Genomic DNA, 18,294 nt, shown 5'->3' on the forward strand with positions numbered 1-18,294 from the left:
GAAAGTAGTTACCTCTACAACTCATTTGCCACTAAATCATACGCCAGGTTCTCCTATATTAGTATGTAACTTTTCGTATAGGAATATTTAGTCTTTATTTGGGGGCACATTTTCGTGCCCCCCACTTTCCCAATGTATCATACACAGAACAGACACTATAAATATTTCCAAAATGAACAAACTGAGCCAGCTCCTAGAGCTTCCCACGGTAGCCTGCCACACTGCATCAGATGAAAGGTATCACGCAGACATGGTACACAGAAGCACGGCCCAGGTTCTGCCTAACGTAGAATATTTTTCCCTTTTAATTCCACAGTCATGAAAAGCTAGGCAAGGCAGAAACAGAGGAAAGCTCAAAGAAGAAAAATTAAGTATTTATAAGCAAAATCACTTCATATTAAGAAAGTCTGAGTTTTATTTAGCATTTTATCTGAGGTGCTGTGAGTAAAGGAAGAAAATGAAGATCAATCCCACATTCAATTTTAAGGAGTCTTACAAAAATGAAAGCACACAGACTGTAACAATCTTGAAAGTATGAAATAGCTTATGCTTACAATACACAAAAAATACTATAGGGACTTCCTATCAAAAGGAGATAGTCTGAGTATCTGCAGTCTTTCCAGTCTGAAGATTCCAACACACGCTGTTCTGCTGTTTTTCCCAATTCCAACGTAGAACTCTGGACAAAACAAACAATACAAAAAGCTTGTCTAGGCCAAGGACCCTCTGAGGGAGTGTGATATCGGCCCTGAGAAACAAGTCAACCGGCCTAGTGTTGGGACCAACATAAAATGCTGCCTAAAAAGCTGAAAGCCTCAGCATTTACATCTCAGACTAGATCAAAGAGATGATTCTCTTTAAACTACAATTTCATGATTATATAGAAAATCACTGTTCTTCAGACAATAAATTCATACTATACTACTAAGTATTTTAAGGTGATTTTTACCTCTTTGTAAAGAAAGAGTCAAAATAATAATTAGGATTTTTTTAATGAAAAACAAGGTTCACTCAAAGTTAATAAAACGAATCAGTGACCCAACTATATGTACCCTCAAAGTAATTAATTCTACCCAGGCTGCCAAGATAAACAAATGAATAAAAAAATTAGAAGCTTATATACAAGAAGATATTTTTACAACTACAGACATCAAAAAAAAGAAAAAGAGCTTTAGACATGTATTTCCCTAGAAGAGCATTTCCCTAGAAGAGCATTTACTACAGTTATTACATAGTAAGCAAAGTAAGAATTGCAGGAAAAAACAACCTAAAAAATGGTATTAAATTTGTTTAATATCTTTGATAATTCTATTATTTGTAAATCCTTCCATAAAAGGGCATTACAGTCCTTCAGTTTATTGCAAACATATCTTTAAAAATAAGTCAGCCTTACTGTTGAAGCTATAATACAAAGTTTTAAATTATTGGCACTATACTAAAAAGCACAATGGAGAACATCTTATTGAAATAAAATGAGGATGATACTTCACTGGGGAACATAGCCAACAGATTTTTTTCTCTCTCCATATCTACATCCAACGGTGGTGTTTAATAGGCAAATTTTAAACAAATGCAAGTTTTTAGAAAATAATGAAAGCCATGTTTTGCTCAGGAATACTATTATACACAGCCCATATAGATTGTTTTATAGCAGATACTAATCTCCCAAATTTCAGATGGCAAAATGCTAAGCAGTGAGTTTGGTACTGTCCAGCTAGTTGTTTCTTGTCATCCTGGAGAATCTGTCAATGGGTAATGCTGAGACCATTTTGTCACCACCATCTCTCTTCTCAGAGGTGACTCCGCTGTGATAGAACCTTCATATCCTTAAGATGCAAGGCCTAGCAAAAAGCCTCCCACAAATCCACTGGATATCACAATGTTCTGTTTGACAAATTCTGTTGCCTGAAACAAAGTTTAAAGAAAAATACTCTGAATTGTGCTACAACATGGATGAATCTTGAAAACATTACACTAAGTGAAATAAGACAGACAAAAAAAGGACAATGTTGTTATAATTTCCACTTATATGAATAGTCAAATTCATCAAGACAGAAAGTAGAACAGAGGTTACCGAGGGCTGGGGAGAGGGGTTGATTGTGGGAGTTACTGCTTAATGGTTAGAGTTTCTACTTGGGATGATGAAAAAGTTCTGGAAATGGATAGTGGTAATGGTTACATGAAAGTGTGAATGTACTTAATGCCAGTGAATTATGCACTTAAAAAATAGTTAAAATGGTAAATTTTATGTTATGTATATTTTACCACAATAAGAAAAAGAAAAGATATAAATTCTTAAAAATACTCTTAATTATTAAATCCAGAGCTAAGTATCATTTTCAGATGTTTTCCTCAATTCAGTAAATATTCAGCAAAAATTCTTGTATACCTACTATTGCAGGTGCCAACAACCAGGCAAGATGCCAGGGCTGTCCGTTACAAACTGAAGGAGCCTAGAGCCCCCAGCCACGCCCACTAAACTTCCTGCTTCTGAGATAACAGGCATATGGACAGCAAAATTCTCACAGGTAAAAAGAAATCTCCCGGGCTTCCCTGGTGGCGCAGTGGTTGGGAGTCTGCCTGCCAATGCAGGGGACACGGGTTCGAGCCCTGGTCTGGGAGGATCCCACATGCCGCGGAGCAACTGAGCCCGTGAGCCACAACTACTGAGCCTGCGCGTCTGGAGCCTGTGCTCCTCAAAGGGAGAGGCCGCAACAGTGAGAGGCCCGCGCACCGCGATGAAGAGTGGCCCCCGCTTGCCGCAACTAGAGAAAGCCCTCGCACAGAAACGAAGACCCAACACAGCCAAAAATAAAATAAATAAATAAATTTATAAAAAAAAAAAAGATATCTCCCTATAGGGCTGGCATAAATGGTCCATTCAGCAAGTTATTAACATAGATGATTTAATAAATTCCCACAGCATGCACAATGATACTTATTAACAGTCAGTTCACTTAGCCAGTAGGAAAAAATGCACAGGATCAAAAAAATAACACCTTGATAAAATGTTTAACCCAAATAAAATCATGAAGAAGCAATCAGACAAAGCCAGACTGTACGATACTCTGCCTAGATGTTTCAAAAATGTGTCATGAAAGACAGAAAAACAAAAACAAAAAAACAGATGAGGGGACCATCTAAGATTAAAGGAGACTTCAGAGACATGACAACCAAATGCAGTATGTAATTCTTAATCGGGGGGAAAAGATGTAAAAGATATTTTGTGGAAAAATTGTAATATGAACTGTATATTAGGAAATATTATTGTATCATGTTAAGTTTGGGGGGATTAAAAAGGGTAATGGTAATAGTACAGGAGAATATCTGTACTCTTGGGACATATGTGCTGAAGTATTTAAGAATAAAAAGACATGATGTCAAACAGTTTGGGAAAAAACAAAAAAAAGGGCAAATCTCACACACACACACACAACCAGCAAATGTTGTGAAACGTGAACAATTTGATGAATAGGTGAAGGGTATTTGGGTATTCACTGTTTTTGTCTTTCAAGTTTTCAACCGATCTGAAATTTTTCAAAATAAAAGTTGGGGGAAGTAAAAGGACAGAATTAAAATAAAGGCAAAGGAGCATTCAATTCAATTCTAAACAGAATATAAGAAGAAAATAGGCAAAATTCACATAAAAACACGATAAAACTAATATATATTAATAAAATAATATATACATTTTCAAACTATTCCACCTCAAAAATAAAAATAGGTAGTTTTAGTTAACAACTAAAAAAAATAATGAGTGATTTAAATGGTGGCTTGATCCCAAATTTTACTTAACACTCTAGACATGACCAGAAACATCAATTTTTTCTTTTAAAGAAGATAATCCCTAGTCACATTTTCTACTGAGATTCATTAAAAAAAAAGAGCCAAAAATGTACATTGTCTTACTTCTTCTATTATATTGTTGATTTCAGGTGCTGCCTTATTGGCTCGTTTCTTAATCTGTCTTTTTGCTTTGTTTACATCTTTTTCAACTCTCTTCCAGTCGATCTGCACATAGCCACTGTGACTGGCAATCTGCAAAAATTTGATAAAAATAGTTAATTCTAGGGGCTTCCCTGGTGGTGCAGTGGTTGAGAATCTGCCTGCTAATTCAGGGGACATGGGTTCGAGCCCTGGTCTGGGAAGATCCCACATGCCGTGGAGCAACTAGGCCCATGAGCCACAACTACTGAGCCTGCGCATCTGGAGCCTGTGCTCCGTAACAAAAGAGGCCACGATAGTGAGAGGCCCATGCACCGCGATGAAGAGTGGCCCCTGCTTGCCGCAACTAGAGAAAGCCCTCGCACAGAAACGAAGACCCAACACAGCCAAAAAATAAATAAATAAATAAAATCACATTGTTGTTTCTTAAAAAAAAAAAAAAAAAGGTTAATTCTAAACCAACTAGGTTGCTAATACAATATATGAACATTTAGATTTCAAGAAATGTATGAAGCTTATGGGTAAGAAATCACAATTTATCCACTAATTTATTCATTAACAGACAGTGAGTGCCTATTCTGTGCCAAGCACTGTTCTAGGTCTCCAAGCTATGGCCAAGAACAAGGGAGACGTAGGTCCCCACCCTCAGCGAGCTTATGGTCCATTAGGGAAAACAGACTTAAGCATAAATAATTACTTAGATGTGATGAACACTATGTTAAGAGAAGTATAGTACTTAATGGGAAAAGATTCCAAAAATTGTATTATAACTATTCTATAATTCTATCATAATTTTTGGAATTTGAGAATTAGCTAAAAAGGCACAGAGACTACTGAGATTATATAGCTAATAAAAAAGTACCTTTAATTAAAGAGATGTTTAATGATAAGAGATCAGTAGCCAATCAGTTACTAGGTCACTAAAGTAGCTTGATAAAGGCTCTTCACTAACTCTGACTCTTTAGTCAAATTAAGAATACTTTCTGGTAATTGCTTTTGAAAGTGAAATATAAAAGAAAATATGCTCTACACAACCTTCATGCCATAAATCCTTTTAATAAAACTACAGCTAAATGCCTACTAACCCTAAGAAAAACTCTCATATGGTGCTACTGAGACACTGCAAAATCTGAGCAGGAACAACAGTGTGTGTGTTAAGTCAGTAAAGGTAGTCTCTCCGAATAATACAATCAACATATAAAGAATCACATGAGTAGTAAACAATTGAGCCTTGTATACCATTATAAATCACTTCTACCAAGCTTATGCTTTCTTTGTAATCTTTTAATACATCACTTTAAGTATAAACAACACATAAAATACTTGAAAAAAATAAAAATATCTGATTTTATATAAATAGGCTGGGAATCTTAGGTTCCATTTTCACTGTGAATGACTCCATAGAAGAATCTATTTATCTGCATTTATCCCTATATTTACTCACCTTCTATCACTTCTAACTCTAGCCTCAGCAAAACAAAGTGGTAATGAAACCAAATGGCAAGTGAAAGCTTTTCCTGGCAATACCTGACATGGCAATTTGGGTCACATACATGGAGGGGATGATGAACTTTAAGGTCCCTCCCATAGACAGCGACTATAAACCCTGGATAAAACACAAGGGCTCCAGAATTAACAAAAGGAAGCAGATTTTGAAGAGGAGTTGAAACTTGTAGGAAGAGACCAATGTAAGGTAAGTTGCCCATTTTTTTGGCTTTGTCCTGAGGACATGATGCAGTTGCAGGGTGGCTAAAAGTTCAATAGAAAACATGCCACCTTTCTTGCCTGAAGAACCAGAGGGCAGAGCCCAGGACAATAACAGCTGCCAGAAAGGACACAGCTAGAGAAAGGGAGCCCCAAATTCTATGTGTAAACTCTACCCAAGTTCTGAACCACACATTCATGGGGCATAACGAAGCACTCTGGCCAAGGCTTAAAAAAAAATAAACTGAGATTTGAGCCACTATCCACCACAGGTGAAATGGAGTCTGCAATTTGAGTCTAACCAAGTTAACTGCCTACTAAAATGAAAACATTAACAAACTTCAGAGGAATAAAACAGAATACAGATTCTCCACAACGTAACATTCCCAATGCCCAGGGATAAAATACAAAGTTATTTGATATGATCAGCAAGAAAATGTGGCCTAGTCACAAAAGAAAAACAACAGATGCCAACTCTGAGATGACCCAGATATTGAAATTCACAGGACTTTAAAGCAGTAACGTAACTATGCTCAGTGAGGTAAAGGAAACTACAGTTGTAATCAATGAAAAGATAAGAAATCTCATCAGAGATACAGAAAATATAAAAAGAACCAAATGAAAATTCTAGAATTGGAAAATACAATATCTGAAATAAATTCACTGGATAGCCTTAACGGCAGAAGGTAGATGACAGACAGTCAGTGAACCTGAAGCTAGAGCACTAGAAATTACACAATCTGAAAAAAAAGACTGAAAAACTAGATGAACGAAACCTCAGAACATTATCAAAGAGCCCAACATGCATCAATCAGAGTAATGTTCAGAAGGAGAAGAAAGAATAGGAGAAAATATTTAAAGAAATAATGGCCAAAACCTTCCTGAACATGGTTAAAGACATTAATTTACAGATTCCAGAGCTCAGTGAACTCCAGGTAATGATCTAACACAATTATGAAATAACAATACTCAGATGATGTGGGGGTTGGGGGGGTGGGGCACACAGAAGTTCAATACATCATAGCTAAATTCCCATATTCCATAACGGGAAGCCAACAGTTAATACCTCAAACTGAAAGATAAAGAAATGTCCAATTCACTTGTCTAGGAAAAAGGAAATGAATACCTTAAGAATCAGCTAATAGTTCAAACTGGTTACCTCAGAGGAGGGAAAAATGGGGAGGTAGCGAGGGAGGCAAAGAACTACCTTAAGGGACTTCCCTGGTGGCGCAGTGGTTAAGAATCCGTCTGCCAATGCAGGGGACACGGGTTTGAGCCCTGGTCCGCGAAGATCCCACATGCTGCGGAGCAACTAAGCCCTGTCTGCGTGCAGCAATGAAGCCCCAATGCAACCAAAAATAAATGAATAAGAACTACCTTAATCTGTAATGAGCATTATACATGTACTTGACCCTCTGAATTATGGGCATGTACAACTCAAAAAAACTAAAAAATAAATTTAAAAGATTTATATACCACTGTCTGTTCTAAGATGGCAGTGTGGTAAATATCTACTGGAAAACACCTGAGTTACTAGAAAAGCTTTAAGTTGTCAGCAAACTAATATTTATCTTTAAATATAAGTAAAGGTAATAAAAATATGGAAGCGAGACTAAATAATAGGTAATTAGCCTAAAAGCCATTTGTTTCTTTTTTCTTCTTTGTTTCCTTCTATTGAGTTTTCAAGGTAAGTCATATTTGTGGGAAAAATTGGTTTGATGCTGACAGGTCTCATGCTCTTCTAATCAGTGACTTCAAACAATATGTGGACTAGACACGAAGTAGAAGGTGGCAACAGCAAAACGTGGGTTTGAAGGGTACATATCAAGTGGACTGAAACGGACTCCTGAAAAACTGACATGCAGCGTACACTGAAATGTATAATTCTCTCTATCTGTGAACATTTTAGGGAACTCTGCTTTGGTCCAGTACCCTTTACATTGAAATGCATAATTCTATCTGTGAACATTTTAGGGAACTCTGCTTTGGTCCAGTACCCTTTTCCACTAAACAGAAATGACAACTGAGTTTTCAAAATAGCTATAGAATTCAATATCTTGATTCTTGATAACTATATAAATATCTTAATTCTTGGTTCTATATAAACCCAAGTCAAAAATCAGCTTAAATAAAATTCTCCTTTGTACAAATACTGGCATATTCATCCAAAGGACTAAATTTAGATATGAACCATATTCCTTTTTACCTCTTACCACAAGTAATAAGCAATTACCCCTAATAATACCACCAAGAGAAAAAATATATATATATATATATATTTTTTGAACTGCTTAGTAAACAACTTAAAATCTGTGCTTAACACATATGAATCCAGTCCCTTTGTACTTCAGGCAATGACACTGGTTATTACATGATCAATGGCTTAGGTGCTGAAGTCAGATTTTGGTTGCTATGACCATCAATCATTTTTAAAATCTGACAGATTTCTGTGTCTTTAAAATTGTTGCTAACATTCATTCCCAGAAATTTTCAATTTTAGGATTTACTATATTTGATCTTCAGGGAATGGTATTTTTGGGAAAATATATGCCAAACAGACATGAATGCCAGATAATATCCTGATAAACATCCTCTAACAGCAAAGCATTTTTGAACCTTATACTTAGAGGAACATGAACAAGACTAAAATTTCAAATCCACTTGCCTCAGAAATAGGATTATGAATGATTTTTTTTAAACCCAATTTTCCACTTTCTATATTACTATGGTTCCCTAGTTTTAAAAAACATGTTAGAAATTGCTAACAGAATTTCCCCCTGGGAAGGAAAACTGGCTAGGAAACAGGAAAGAGACTTCTTGAATTTTATATATTGTGTATGAGTGTGTGAATTTTTTTTAATTTAATTTTATTTATTTTTTTATACAGCAGGCTCTTGAGAGTGTGTGTGAATTTTAAATATATGTTTTAAATGGCCAGCATGAACAGGTTATGCTATTGATGAAATGTTTATTTTTCTAGGGAGATGCTTCAAGGAAAATTTAGGTAAATAATAACAAAAAATGAGATACCTCAAATTTTAACAGTTGTGTTTTTAATAGCTGGGATCAAACTATGCTTAAAAAACCTCAGAAGTATTTAAATAGATGCTTTTCATGACACATGCCAGCTTTCAAAACTCATTTTAGTTTTTCCATAAACTGATGCCTAAAAGAGAAATTCCATCTTCTATTAAAATAGACAGGAGTGAAATGGCTAAACTTGACTTTCTCAGTTCCTAAGGGCTACATATGTAAGCAGAGGCAAGGACAGAAAGCTCTGACATACCTGAAGGAGAAGAAAGCCACCACCTACTGCAGTTGCTGCAAGTTTTCCAACTTTCTGGAACAAAAATCCTGCACACCTTTAATGGAAGAAATGACAAAGGATGAGAACAATCAATGATGTACTAAACTCTCTCCCTTCTACTTTTCATTGCTTTCCTAATAAAATCTTAATGTCTTCCCAGTTCTTTTGATCATGTCCCTTACCCGCTCAGAAACCCACAATGTTTCCCGTCAGTTATATAGACTAGTCAAAAGTGCATAATCTAAATTGCCTGAGATGTGCTTCAAAATAAGGGATGGAGAGAAGAAGAGGGGAATTTACAGGAAAAAGACTGGCTACTGAAACTGAACGTTGAGTACTCAGGGGTTCATTATACTCTTCCTTCTACACTTGTATTAAGTTGAAATTCCTCATAATAAAAGTGCTTAGTTTTGTTTTGTTTTTTTTAATACACTCAAGATGTTCCACACACCTGGCTGACTCTCACTCTATCCAAACCTTCTGCTCCAACCCAATCAGTTTCCAAATATGTCACCACTGTTGCTCAAGCTATTAACCTCCCTGTTTCTAGGGGTTTCTACCTAGCTCTACCTATCTAAAACTTTCCTACCCTTTAAGGTTCAGCTGGAGTTCCACCTTCACGACTATACTTCAGCCCACATTTCTCGTGGCTTCCTTATCTATTTCTATCTCTATATTAAACCTGTTTTGTCTCATCTATCCTGTAAGGATGTCAACCCATACTTCTTTTTTGATTCTCTCCTTCAGTGAGCTCATTATTCCCTTAAGTATTCTAGACCCAGTGTGCAAAAGAATCTCAGATTTCCAACTCCAGCCTTCTGTACTGGGTTGAACAGTGTCACCCCCGAAATCCATGTCCTTCCTAGAACCTCAGAATGTGACCTTATTTGGAATAAGGTCATTGTAGATGTAGTTGGTTCAGATGAGGCTATACTGGAGTCGGGTGGGCCCCAAATCCAATATGTCATAGAGACACACAGAGGGAAGACAGCCATGTGATGACAGAGGCAGAATTGGAGTGATATGTCTACAAGTCAAGGAATGCCAGGGATTGCTGGCAACCACCAGAAGATAGGAGAGAAGCATGGAACAAATTCTCCCTGAGCCTCCAGGAAGGCACCAACCCTGTTGACACCTTTCAAATTTCTAGCCTCCAGACCTGTGAGAGAATAAGTTTCTCTCATTTTAAGCTACCTAGTTGTGGTACTTTGTTACAACAGCCTTAGGAAACTAATACACCTTCATAAATGGAAAATTTACATTTCCAATTAAATGATGAGCTTCTCTTGCCACCCAGAACAAAATATTCAAAATGTCCCAAAGCAAACATCATCTTTCCAACCAAACCAGCTGTTGCTAAGGTCCCAATTTGTAAGGACTGCACCATTCTCTAGGCTTGTTACCTCATGCTCATCTCAGGCTGCCTTCTTCATTGCCTTTGGGGTCCAACTGACGGCCAATTCTATACACTCGAGTATCGCCAAAATATCATTTGATTGTCTTCTTTCCTCAAGGGCATCACTACCTAGCTTCCAGACCACACTAAGGACACTCTAGCTAATCTTCACACCTCCCATCTCGCCTAGCAGCCACCCATCCTGCTATCAGTTTTAATTTCTTATTATGATCAAGAACCTATAGTTACCTACAGCTAAACATAATCTCTTCAGCTTCCCATTCATGTCCTGAATTGGTCTGAATTATTAACTGGTTAAGTTAACATCTATTAACCATTCCTCCTTAATGTATGCCACAACAGTACATCAGTTTCATACCCTAAGAAAATTGCAAAAATTTATTACACTGGATCTGAAGTCATTGCAACAAATCACCTGTATAATATTAGAGTCCTATTACACAGCTCCTGGACTGACACCTGGCTACAGTTCAAACATATGTGTCCCTCAGTAGGGGAGACAGCAACAAAGACTCAGAAAAGGGAGCAGAGGAGGCAAGCAGCAGCCAGGTCTTAACAGTATCCTGGAGAATGTGCTCCACAAGCATGTCTATCCTTTGCTTGATGGCATGAGCCACTAAAATGAGTCTACTAACTTCCCCTCTTCTGTCTCTAGGCTTTCCAAGCAAACTTCTGCCAATTATTGGGCTTCTCACCAAGCTTAGCCTACAAGGAGAAAACACACAACAATTTAATTCTATTGCTCAATTATTTTTTAGTCTCTTTTAAGGTGGGGCTTTAGGCCTTGACTCACATTAACCCATCACCCATGGCACCAAATTGTGAGCTTATTTAAGCAGAAGGCCAGGCCCTGAATTGTGGGCATCAAGGTACCACCGGCCTGTGAAAAATCATCTGAAAAACCAGGGCTCTGACCAGGCATCTAACTGCAGGCTTTTTTCATAAGCAGCACTAATAAGTACACATCATGAATAAATACTTCACCTCTTTGTCACAGTATCTTCACAGTGAGTGTTTCTACCATAAAATGGCATTTATTAAAAAAAAGGCATAGAAGAGTGCACCATTGTTCCCAGGTGCAAGTAAAACACAAATCAAAAAAATCATTTTATACTCACTGAGTTTACATATGTAAATATTTAAATCAATGTAGGATGAATTTAACTTAGAATCTAAGAAATAAATGATTACTCACAAGTTAAGCACGTACACTAACTTCAGAAATTCTCTAGGGTCATGAACATTTTCAAAATAAAGAGTCAAACTTGTTTCTGACCCTTGTTATTTGGCTAATCTTTTAGTCTAAGAATAACAGAATTACATCTGCAGTAGCAATTATATAATCATGTGATCTGAAATGTTAACTGGTTAGGTTAATGCTTATTAACCTCTCCCCCTTAATGTACTCCACAGTATTATTACTGAGTAAGCAATCAGTACTTTAATTCCAACCAAGGCCCAATCTACAACTCTTCTTCAAAGTATTGTCATAATCCAAATTAGAATCATCTGTATCATAATCAGTACTTTTTACTGAGAATTTTACACTGCTCTCCACAGGGCTGATAATCCTGGAGACCAGTTTTTTACTGTGGGAATTCTCCCAGGGTTTTCCAGTTGTTAGCACTGAACAAGTAAAAATTATTTACATATAATTAACTCTTCTATATTTTTCCCTCCTTACCCACTGTCACTGAATCAGATTCACTATATCTGTGAAATCTGAGATGGGCGAAAATATACAAAGAATCAAAGGAAGGGTGAGGAGGGAAGAGTGGAGGGTGGAGGAGGATATCACCGAAACCCAACAGTCTCTGAGTGTTGATTACACTAATCATACCACAGAGAAAAGCCTCAAGGTCCAGCTCTTCTGGGATTAACAGTGTAAAGCCACCGACTGAGCACGTAATTGGCCCAGATTCAGAAGGACAGCAGTCAGGCTCCCAATGAAATTTAACAAAAGAAAAAGATGTTTTTCTCACCAGCCACTCACTCCACCCATTACAATCTGGGTGGCTACTGAGTATTTTTCTACCATAGGTCCGGAACTGTGGCCAAACACTCGATTCCACCAGTGGTGTCTTCTTGCATACTCAGTTAAATCCAACACTTCGTAAGAGTCATCATCACTTTCATATTCTTCAAAGCAAAAAATGAAAGCAACAAATTTACAGTCAACCGAAAGTTAAAAATGCCCTGTACATTTTCATCTGTTACGACTCATTGTTACATTTGGCATACAGCTAAAAACGCCCAGATGGAAACAAAGTTTCGTAAACCCAATCCCTGAGACGAGGGCCTTGAGAGTAAAGGGCCATGCATCTCCTTTCCAAAGGCCCAGAGACGGGCCTGGGTGCCGGGGCAACGTCAGTTACGCAGCAGAGCGGTCACCCCCGCACCCCAAATCTCAGTAGGGATAGGTCAGAGTTTCACAGCAGGGTCTCCCCCCAATCTCAGCGGGTCAGTTCAGAGTTTCACAGCATGAAAGGTCACCCCCAAATCTCAGGTTCAGGGTCAGTGCAGGGTCCGTTTTCATCAGTGGGAGAAAGAAGTGGGGGGTCCTCCACTGACGGAACCGGTTAGAGGCCCGACAAGAAGAAATGATTTCAAAACCAAGACTTAAAAAAAAACAACAACCAAAAAACGTTAGAAGACGGACAGGAACGGCCGGAGTTGAAGGTAAGGCAGGAGGTGGGGCTGTGTTGAGGGCGAGGGTCCGAGAGGGGAGAGCGAGTCTAGTCCGAAGTGGGTGCTCAAAGGGTTGCCTCAAGCAAACAGAGCCCCCAGGAACCCTGGGACAGAGGAAGGAAGACGCACCCCCGAGCCAAGGTCGAGAGCTGTGAGCCGTCTCTAAGATACTACTTCGGGCCCCGGCCGCTCACCTTGGGGAGGGGCGTTCCGGGTCGCCATGATACCGCCGGCGGCCAGTATTGAAGGTGGTCCCAACCCGCCCGCCTCTCCCCGCTACTTTAAGAACCGCTCTAGGCCCAGGTGGAAGTCTATGGTCTCTTTTTTTCCTCCTCCTCCTCCTTTTCCTCCAGGCGCGTAGTCCTGTCCCCGCCCCCTCCTCTAAGCGGAGGGCCTTCCGCGCAAGCGCAGGGCACAGGGGCGCGGGGAAGGGGAGAGGGGAGAGACAGGCTGGATACCAGCCCGCGAGGGTTTATGGGAATTGTAGTCCGTTGCCCTCCGCAAGCCTGGTTTCCCACCCCTCCCCCTCTAGAATTTCCAGAACCTGAATTTTGGTTATTTTGTTTTAAAGAGCCTCAGGGCTGGAGGGGAGGGGGCGTCACATGGTGGTTAAATCGAAAACCCGCTTGCTATTTGTAACACTATACCAGAAAGAGGCTTTTAAAAAGAGATAAGAGAAACCCTGTTTCAAACCACACTTTTCAAGCAGTCCAGGGCTCAACTAACGGATGGAAAATTTTTCTAACACGCTGCAGCTGGGAACTGGAACGTTTTCATCCTCTCCTTCTCCACGCGTTTCCTGCCAGGAACCCGAGGAGGAAGAGGGAGGCCTAAGAACTGACCTGACACGAGTTATTCAAGAGCACGTAATTTTTAAGCATCATTTTTATTATTTAAATCAGACAGGAACAAGGGCAAGTTCTTTACCCAGAAGCCCCACGAGATTCTGTTGAATGAAAAACCGTGTTGATTGCCAAGCAGCTAACTCAGGTTCACGTAAACCAACCCCCAAACTTGTTTTGAACTTGCATTGCACCCGCATTCGCTGTACAATTAAAACAGCCCTATCAGTATTACTATTCCGAGAATATGGAGATGAAGAAAAAACAAGAAATGCTGGTAGAGGTTGTATTATTTAAAATACTGACTTACATAATTGCACTTGGCTTTTCAAGTCCTGGTGCTCTAAATGCAAGGGTTGATTCAAGTTCCTCACCCTGTGCCCCCCCAAAATACAATTCTAAGACTGGCTGGAGATGCTAGTCTTCAATTTGTGTAAGATTACACGTTTCGGAAACAAAATAACTTTAAGGGACATAACTTCAGAGATCTTAACTGAAATATTTTTTCCAAGAGTTAACAGGTTTGAGTTCTTACACTCTTTACTCCCCATTGCCTACCCACTCCTAATGAGGTGCTAACGAATAAGAGAAACAGCAAATGATGGGCCACTGAAAGAGAAAAAAGGAGAAAAGAGAAATGAAAAATACAAACTGAAAGAGCAAAATTACAAATTGGAAGAGGGTTGACTGGGCCAATGACATCCAAATGACACTTTCATATACTTCTAGCAATATCTGCCAACTACAAAAAGAAGCCACTTTCCTGTCATGGAAATGGTATTTAGAATCAAACGATTATGGAGAAATGGGGAGAAAATAGAAACAAAACAGTGCTCTTAAGATGCCAAAGAATAGACCTTTGTATCCAAAATGCATCCAAAACCTGTCCAAAAATGAATTAAAAGGCAATCATTTCTCTAAAGGACTTCAGGGCTGAGAAGGAACTTTTTTTTTTTTTTTTTTTTTTATTATTTATTTATTTTTGGCTGTGCTGGGTCTTCGGTTCGTGCGAGGGCTTTCTCTAGTTGCGGCAAGTGGGGGCCACTCTTCATCGCGGTGCGGGGACCGCTCTTCATCGCGGTGCGCGGGCCTTTCACTATCGCGGCCCCTCCCGTTGCGGGGCACAGGCTCCAGACGCGCAGGCTCAGCAGCTGTGGCTCACGGGCCCAGCTGCTCCGTGGCATGTGGGATCTTCCCAGACCAGGGCTCGAACCCGTGTCCCCTGCATTAGCAGGCAGATTCTCAACCACTGCGCCACCAGGGAAGCCCGAGAAGGAACTTTTTAATGCTCTTCCCTTTTTTCTTGCGGTGATATGCCCTTGCCATTACCTCAAGGAAGTTGGTTGTATAATATACTTTTCTAGTGTGAGTTTTTTTTCTTTCCCAGTATCGAAAAAGCTGTCATTTTGTTGGCTCAATGACGAGTGGTTTAATGTGTAAATTGTGTACACAGGCTTTAAAAGGTGCTTTGATCCTCCTGATGGGTTCAAGGCGGGTGACTTTTTTTTTAATTCCCACTTTGAATAGTGGGGTTTTTTTTGTTTTTTGTTTTCTGTTTTTTTCAGTCAGCAGTAATAAACATTTTCATTGTGAACACTGATATCTTAACACTGGTACCAACTGTACCAAAACATAATTCATGTAGCCTCCAGCTTTTCAATGGGTAGTGTTCCAAAAGTTTATGAGTAACTTATTTGAAATAGAAAACATTTTCTGTTTACTCCATAATGAAACTGTAATGAAACTATTCCTTCCTGACCTCCACTTTTCCTCATTGTCTTTGGAAACCTCGTTTGTTAAAAACAATTTAGTCAGAATTGAGAAAACAAAAAGCAGACAAACAAACAGAAGAACAATTCAGTCCCTGGGCAATCTAACCTCCCCCATTGGCTACCACTAATCCCAACACAATGGACCCCACTCACCCCACATTTGCCCACTTAAAATGCTGTAAGTGACCTTTCAAAGCAGTGAGGTAATCAATTGCTGATGAGAAAAGTGTGGCAAAGTTGATGCTGCATGAACTAGCTTGTTGGAGTATAAACAGGTAGAAGGTTTAGTAATGTGTATCCACAATTTTAAAGATGCCACTTCAATAATCCCACTAAAGATCAGTGCCGAAAACTATTTAAAGAGTTCTTATGCATAAAGAGACTCATTGCAGGGTTGTTGTTTTGTTTTGTTTTGTTTTTCATAATGAAAAGGAATAGAAACAATAGGGAAAATGGAAAGTATCCAACGGTAGATGAATAGTTATGGAAATTATGGAATGTTATGTTTAAAAAGACTGTAATAACAGGAAAGTGCTTAAATGAAAAAATTGTTTACCAAATTGTATTTACAGTTTTATTGCAAGTGATTTATTCAAGTTCTGCTAAAAAAAAAGCATTAAGACTTGATAAACTGGAATGGATTATGTTGCAGACTTGATTCTAGCCTGCTGGCTGTTACTGAACACAAGTTCATGTGCCCAACACACAGTGAGGCCAAACAAACCAAGACATCAGAGTCTGGAGCAGAGAAAGGTTTATCGCAGGGCCAAGCAAGGAGAACAGGTGGCTTGTGCTCTAAAACCCCAAACTCCCCAATGGTCTTAGGGGAGAAGTTTTTATAGGCAAAAGTTACCTGAAGTTACCATCCTCCACCTGGGTGGGGGCGTTAGTTCCTGCAGAACTCAAAGGTATTGTTATGTATATTCCTTGAGGAGGAACCAGGACCCTGCCCCAAGTCTGCACTATTGTTTCTTGACCGCTCCTCCCTTATTTCTACATCCCCTTCCTTCGCTAATTAGCCAGCTGTTTGAATCTGCCCTTTGGAACTCAGGGAAGGTCAAGGAGGCTGAATGAAGCCTATTTCCTACAAACAAGAAATGGGGGACATGGAAAGGATTTGTACCAGGGAGGGCCCCACAGGATCCTGCTTGGTTTCAGAACTAAATGGTTTATAAGGTATTGTTACTGAACCAAACTTGGGTCTGCTCACCTGCACACAGTAAAGCCAATCAACTGACACCAGGTTGTGGCTGTAACAGGGAAGAACAAAATCTGACTCCGTGTTGGATCTGTTTCTTCTACTCTGACCTTTGCTTTCCGTTGCTTTTGTTCTATCTATAGCTATTGGCATATGTAATGGCCTGCCTCGAGAAACCCTTCCCCTCTGCCTGAATGTTAAACTAAAGTGCCTTTGTTCAGCTCACAGGGAAGCACCCTGACCCTGCCCACCTGTGAATGGCTGCAGAAAAGAAGAAATTAACATATCCCCTCCCCGAGGCTGGCCAAAACCAGGAGATGTTTTGCAAGACTTATGGCCTTTTTACTTTACTTCCTCACCTCCTTGTCTCCCGATTTATTGGCCTGTCATGCAGTGAGCAGAGCGAGCTTGGACTTGGTAACATGGTGAAGGAAAGTGCAGCATTTATTGTAAGGTACCATACAAGTAGTCCAAGACGGTTAATGCTCAAAAAGCCCAAACTCCCCAATGGGTCTCAGCAAAGCATTTTTAAAGGCAAGGTGAGGGAGGAGGAGTCCCAGGGTAAGTGATCAGCTCGTGCACAGCTCTCTGATTGGCTGATGGTGAGGTAACAGGGGTTAACATTATCAATCCTTAGGCACCAGTAGGTCTGGGGACTACATGCTCATGGTCATCAAGTAGTTAATTTCTTCCATTTGGTGGGGGTTTTTGCATCTGTAAAACAACTCCAGAAATGTGCAGCAGATACACAAGTAGTTAATTTCTTCCATTTGGTGGGGGGTTTTTGCATCTGGAAAACAACTCCAGAAATGTGCAGCAGATACTATTATCTAGGTACTTCAGACAGGGGCTAAAGCAGAGGATATGGGGGAGGGGTCTGTCCTGGGAAGGCACCGTAGGGGCCTGCTTGGTCACAGTAGTGATAAAAGAGTACTGGTTAGAAAAATAAGCAAAGATAGCCAGGAAAACGCTAAAAGGAAGAGCAATGAGAGAGGACTAGCCTGACCACACATGAAAATGTAATTTTTTTAAAGTTACTAATTAAAACAGTGTGATACTGGTGTATGAGCAGACAGACACACTAAGAGACTGAAATAGAAAGCCCAGAAATAAATACAATATATACCAGGGAATTCCCTGGCAGTCCAGTGGTTAGGACTTGGCACTTTCACTGCCAGGGCCCGGGTGCAATCCCTGGTCAGGGAACTAAGATCCTGCAAGCCGCATGGCATGGCCAAAACAAAAAACCCCAAAACAAAAACAATATATACCAGAATTGAGTATACAATAAAGGTGGAATCTCAAGTAGTCAGGTAAATATGAACTTTATTTTAAAAACTACTGTTGGAACAACTAAGGTGATATCTGACATCTGGAAAAACATACAGCTAAATCCATACCTTACAACATGTACCTGGATG

General features: G+C 39.5%; 1 protein-coding gene across 1 annotated transcript; it reads right to left on the reverse strand.

Annotated features, from left to right (window-relative positions):
- Window positions 1–391: 391 nt before the first annotated feature.
- FUNDC1 (FUN14 domain containing 1) lies at window positions 392–13,443 on the reverse strand. Its single transcript, XM_057539084.1, has 5 exons — window positions 13,256–13,443; window positions 12,356–12,512; window positions 8,936–9,011; window positions 3,910–4,038; window positions 392–1,905 (listed from the first exon to the last, which is right to left on the reverse strand). The coding sequence occupies exons 1-5, from the start codon at window positions 13,281–13,283 to the stop codon at window positions 1,828–1,830; spliced, it is 468 nt and encodes a 155-aa protein (XP_057395067.1). The 5' UTR covers window positions 13,284–13,443; the 3' UTR covers window positions 392–1,827.
- Between the last annotated feature and the right edge of the window lie 4,851 nt (window positions 13,444–18,294).

This window comes from Balaenoptera acutorostrata, chromosome X (assembly GCF_949987535.1).
Source record: "Balaenoptera acutorostrata chromosome X, mBalAcu1.1, whole genome shotgun sequence".
In the NCBI taxonomy this organism is placed as follows: Eukaryota; Metazoa; Chordata; class Mammalia; order Artiodactyla; family Balaenopteridae; genus Balaenoptera; species Balaenoptera acutorostrata.

Excerpts from the sequence above, each read along its gene's own strand:
- FUNDC1 (XM_057539084.1), bottom strand. The coding sequence starts at position 13,283 with ATGGCGACCCGGAACGCCCCTCCCCAAG. Across the intron at positions 9,012-12,355 it reads ATGGGTGGAGTGAGTGGCTG|GTGTGCAGGATTTTTGTTCC; the intron begins GTGAGAAAAACA and ends CTTCCATTAAAG. Across the intron at positions 4,039-8,935 it reads GTGGCTTTCTTCTCCTTCAG|ATTGCCAGTCACAGTGGCTA; the intron begins GTATGTCAGAGC and ends AAATTTTTGCAG.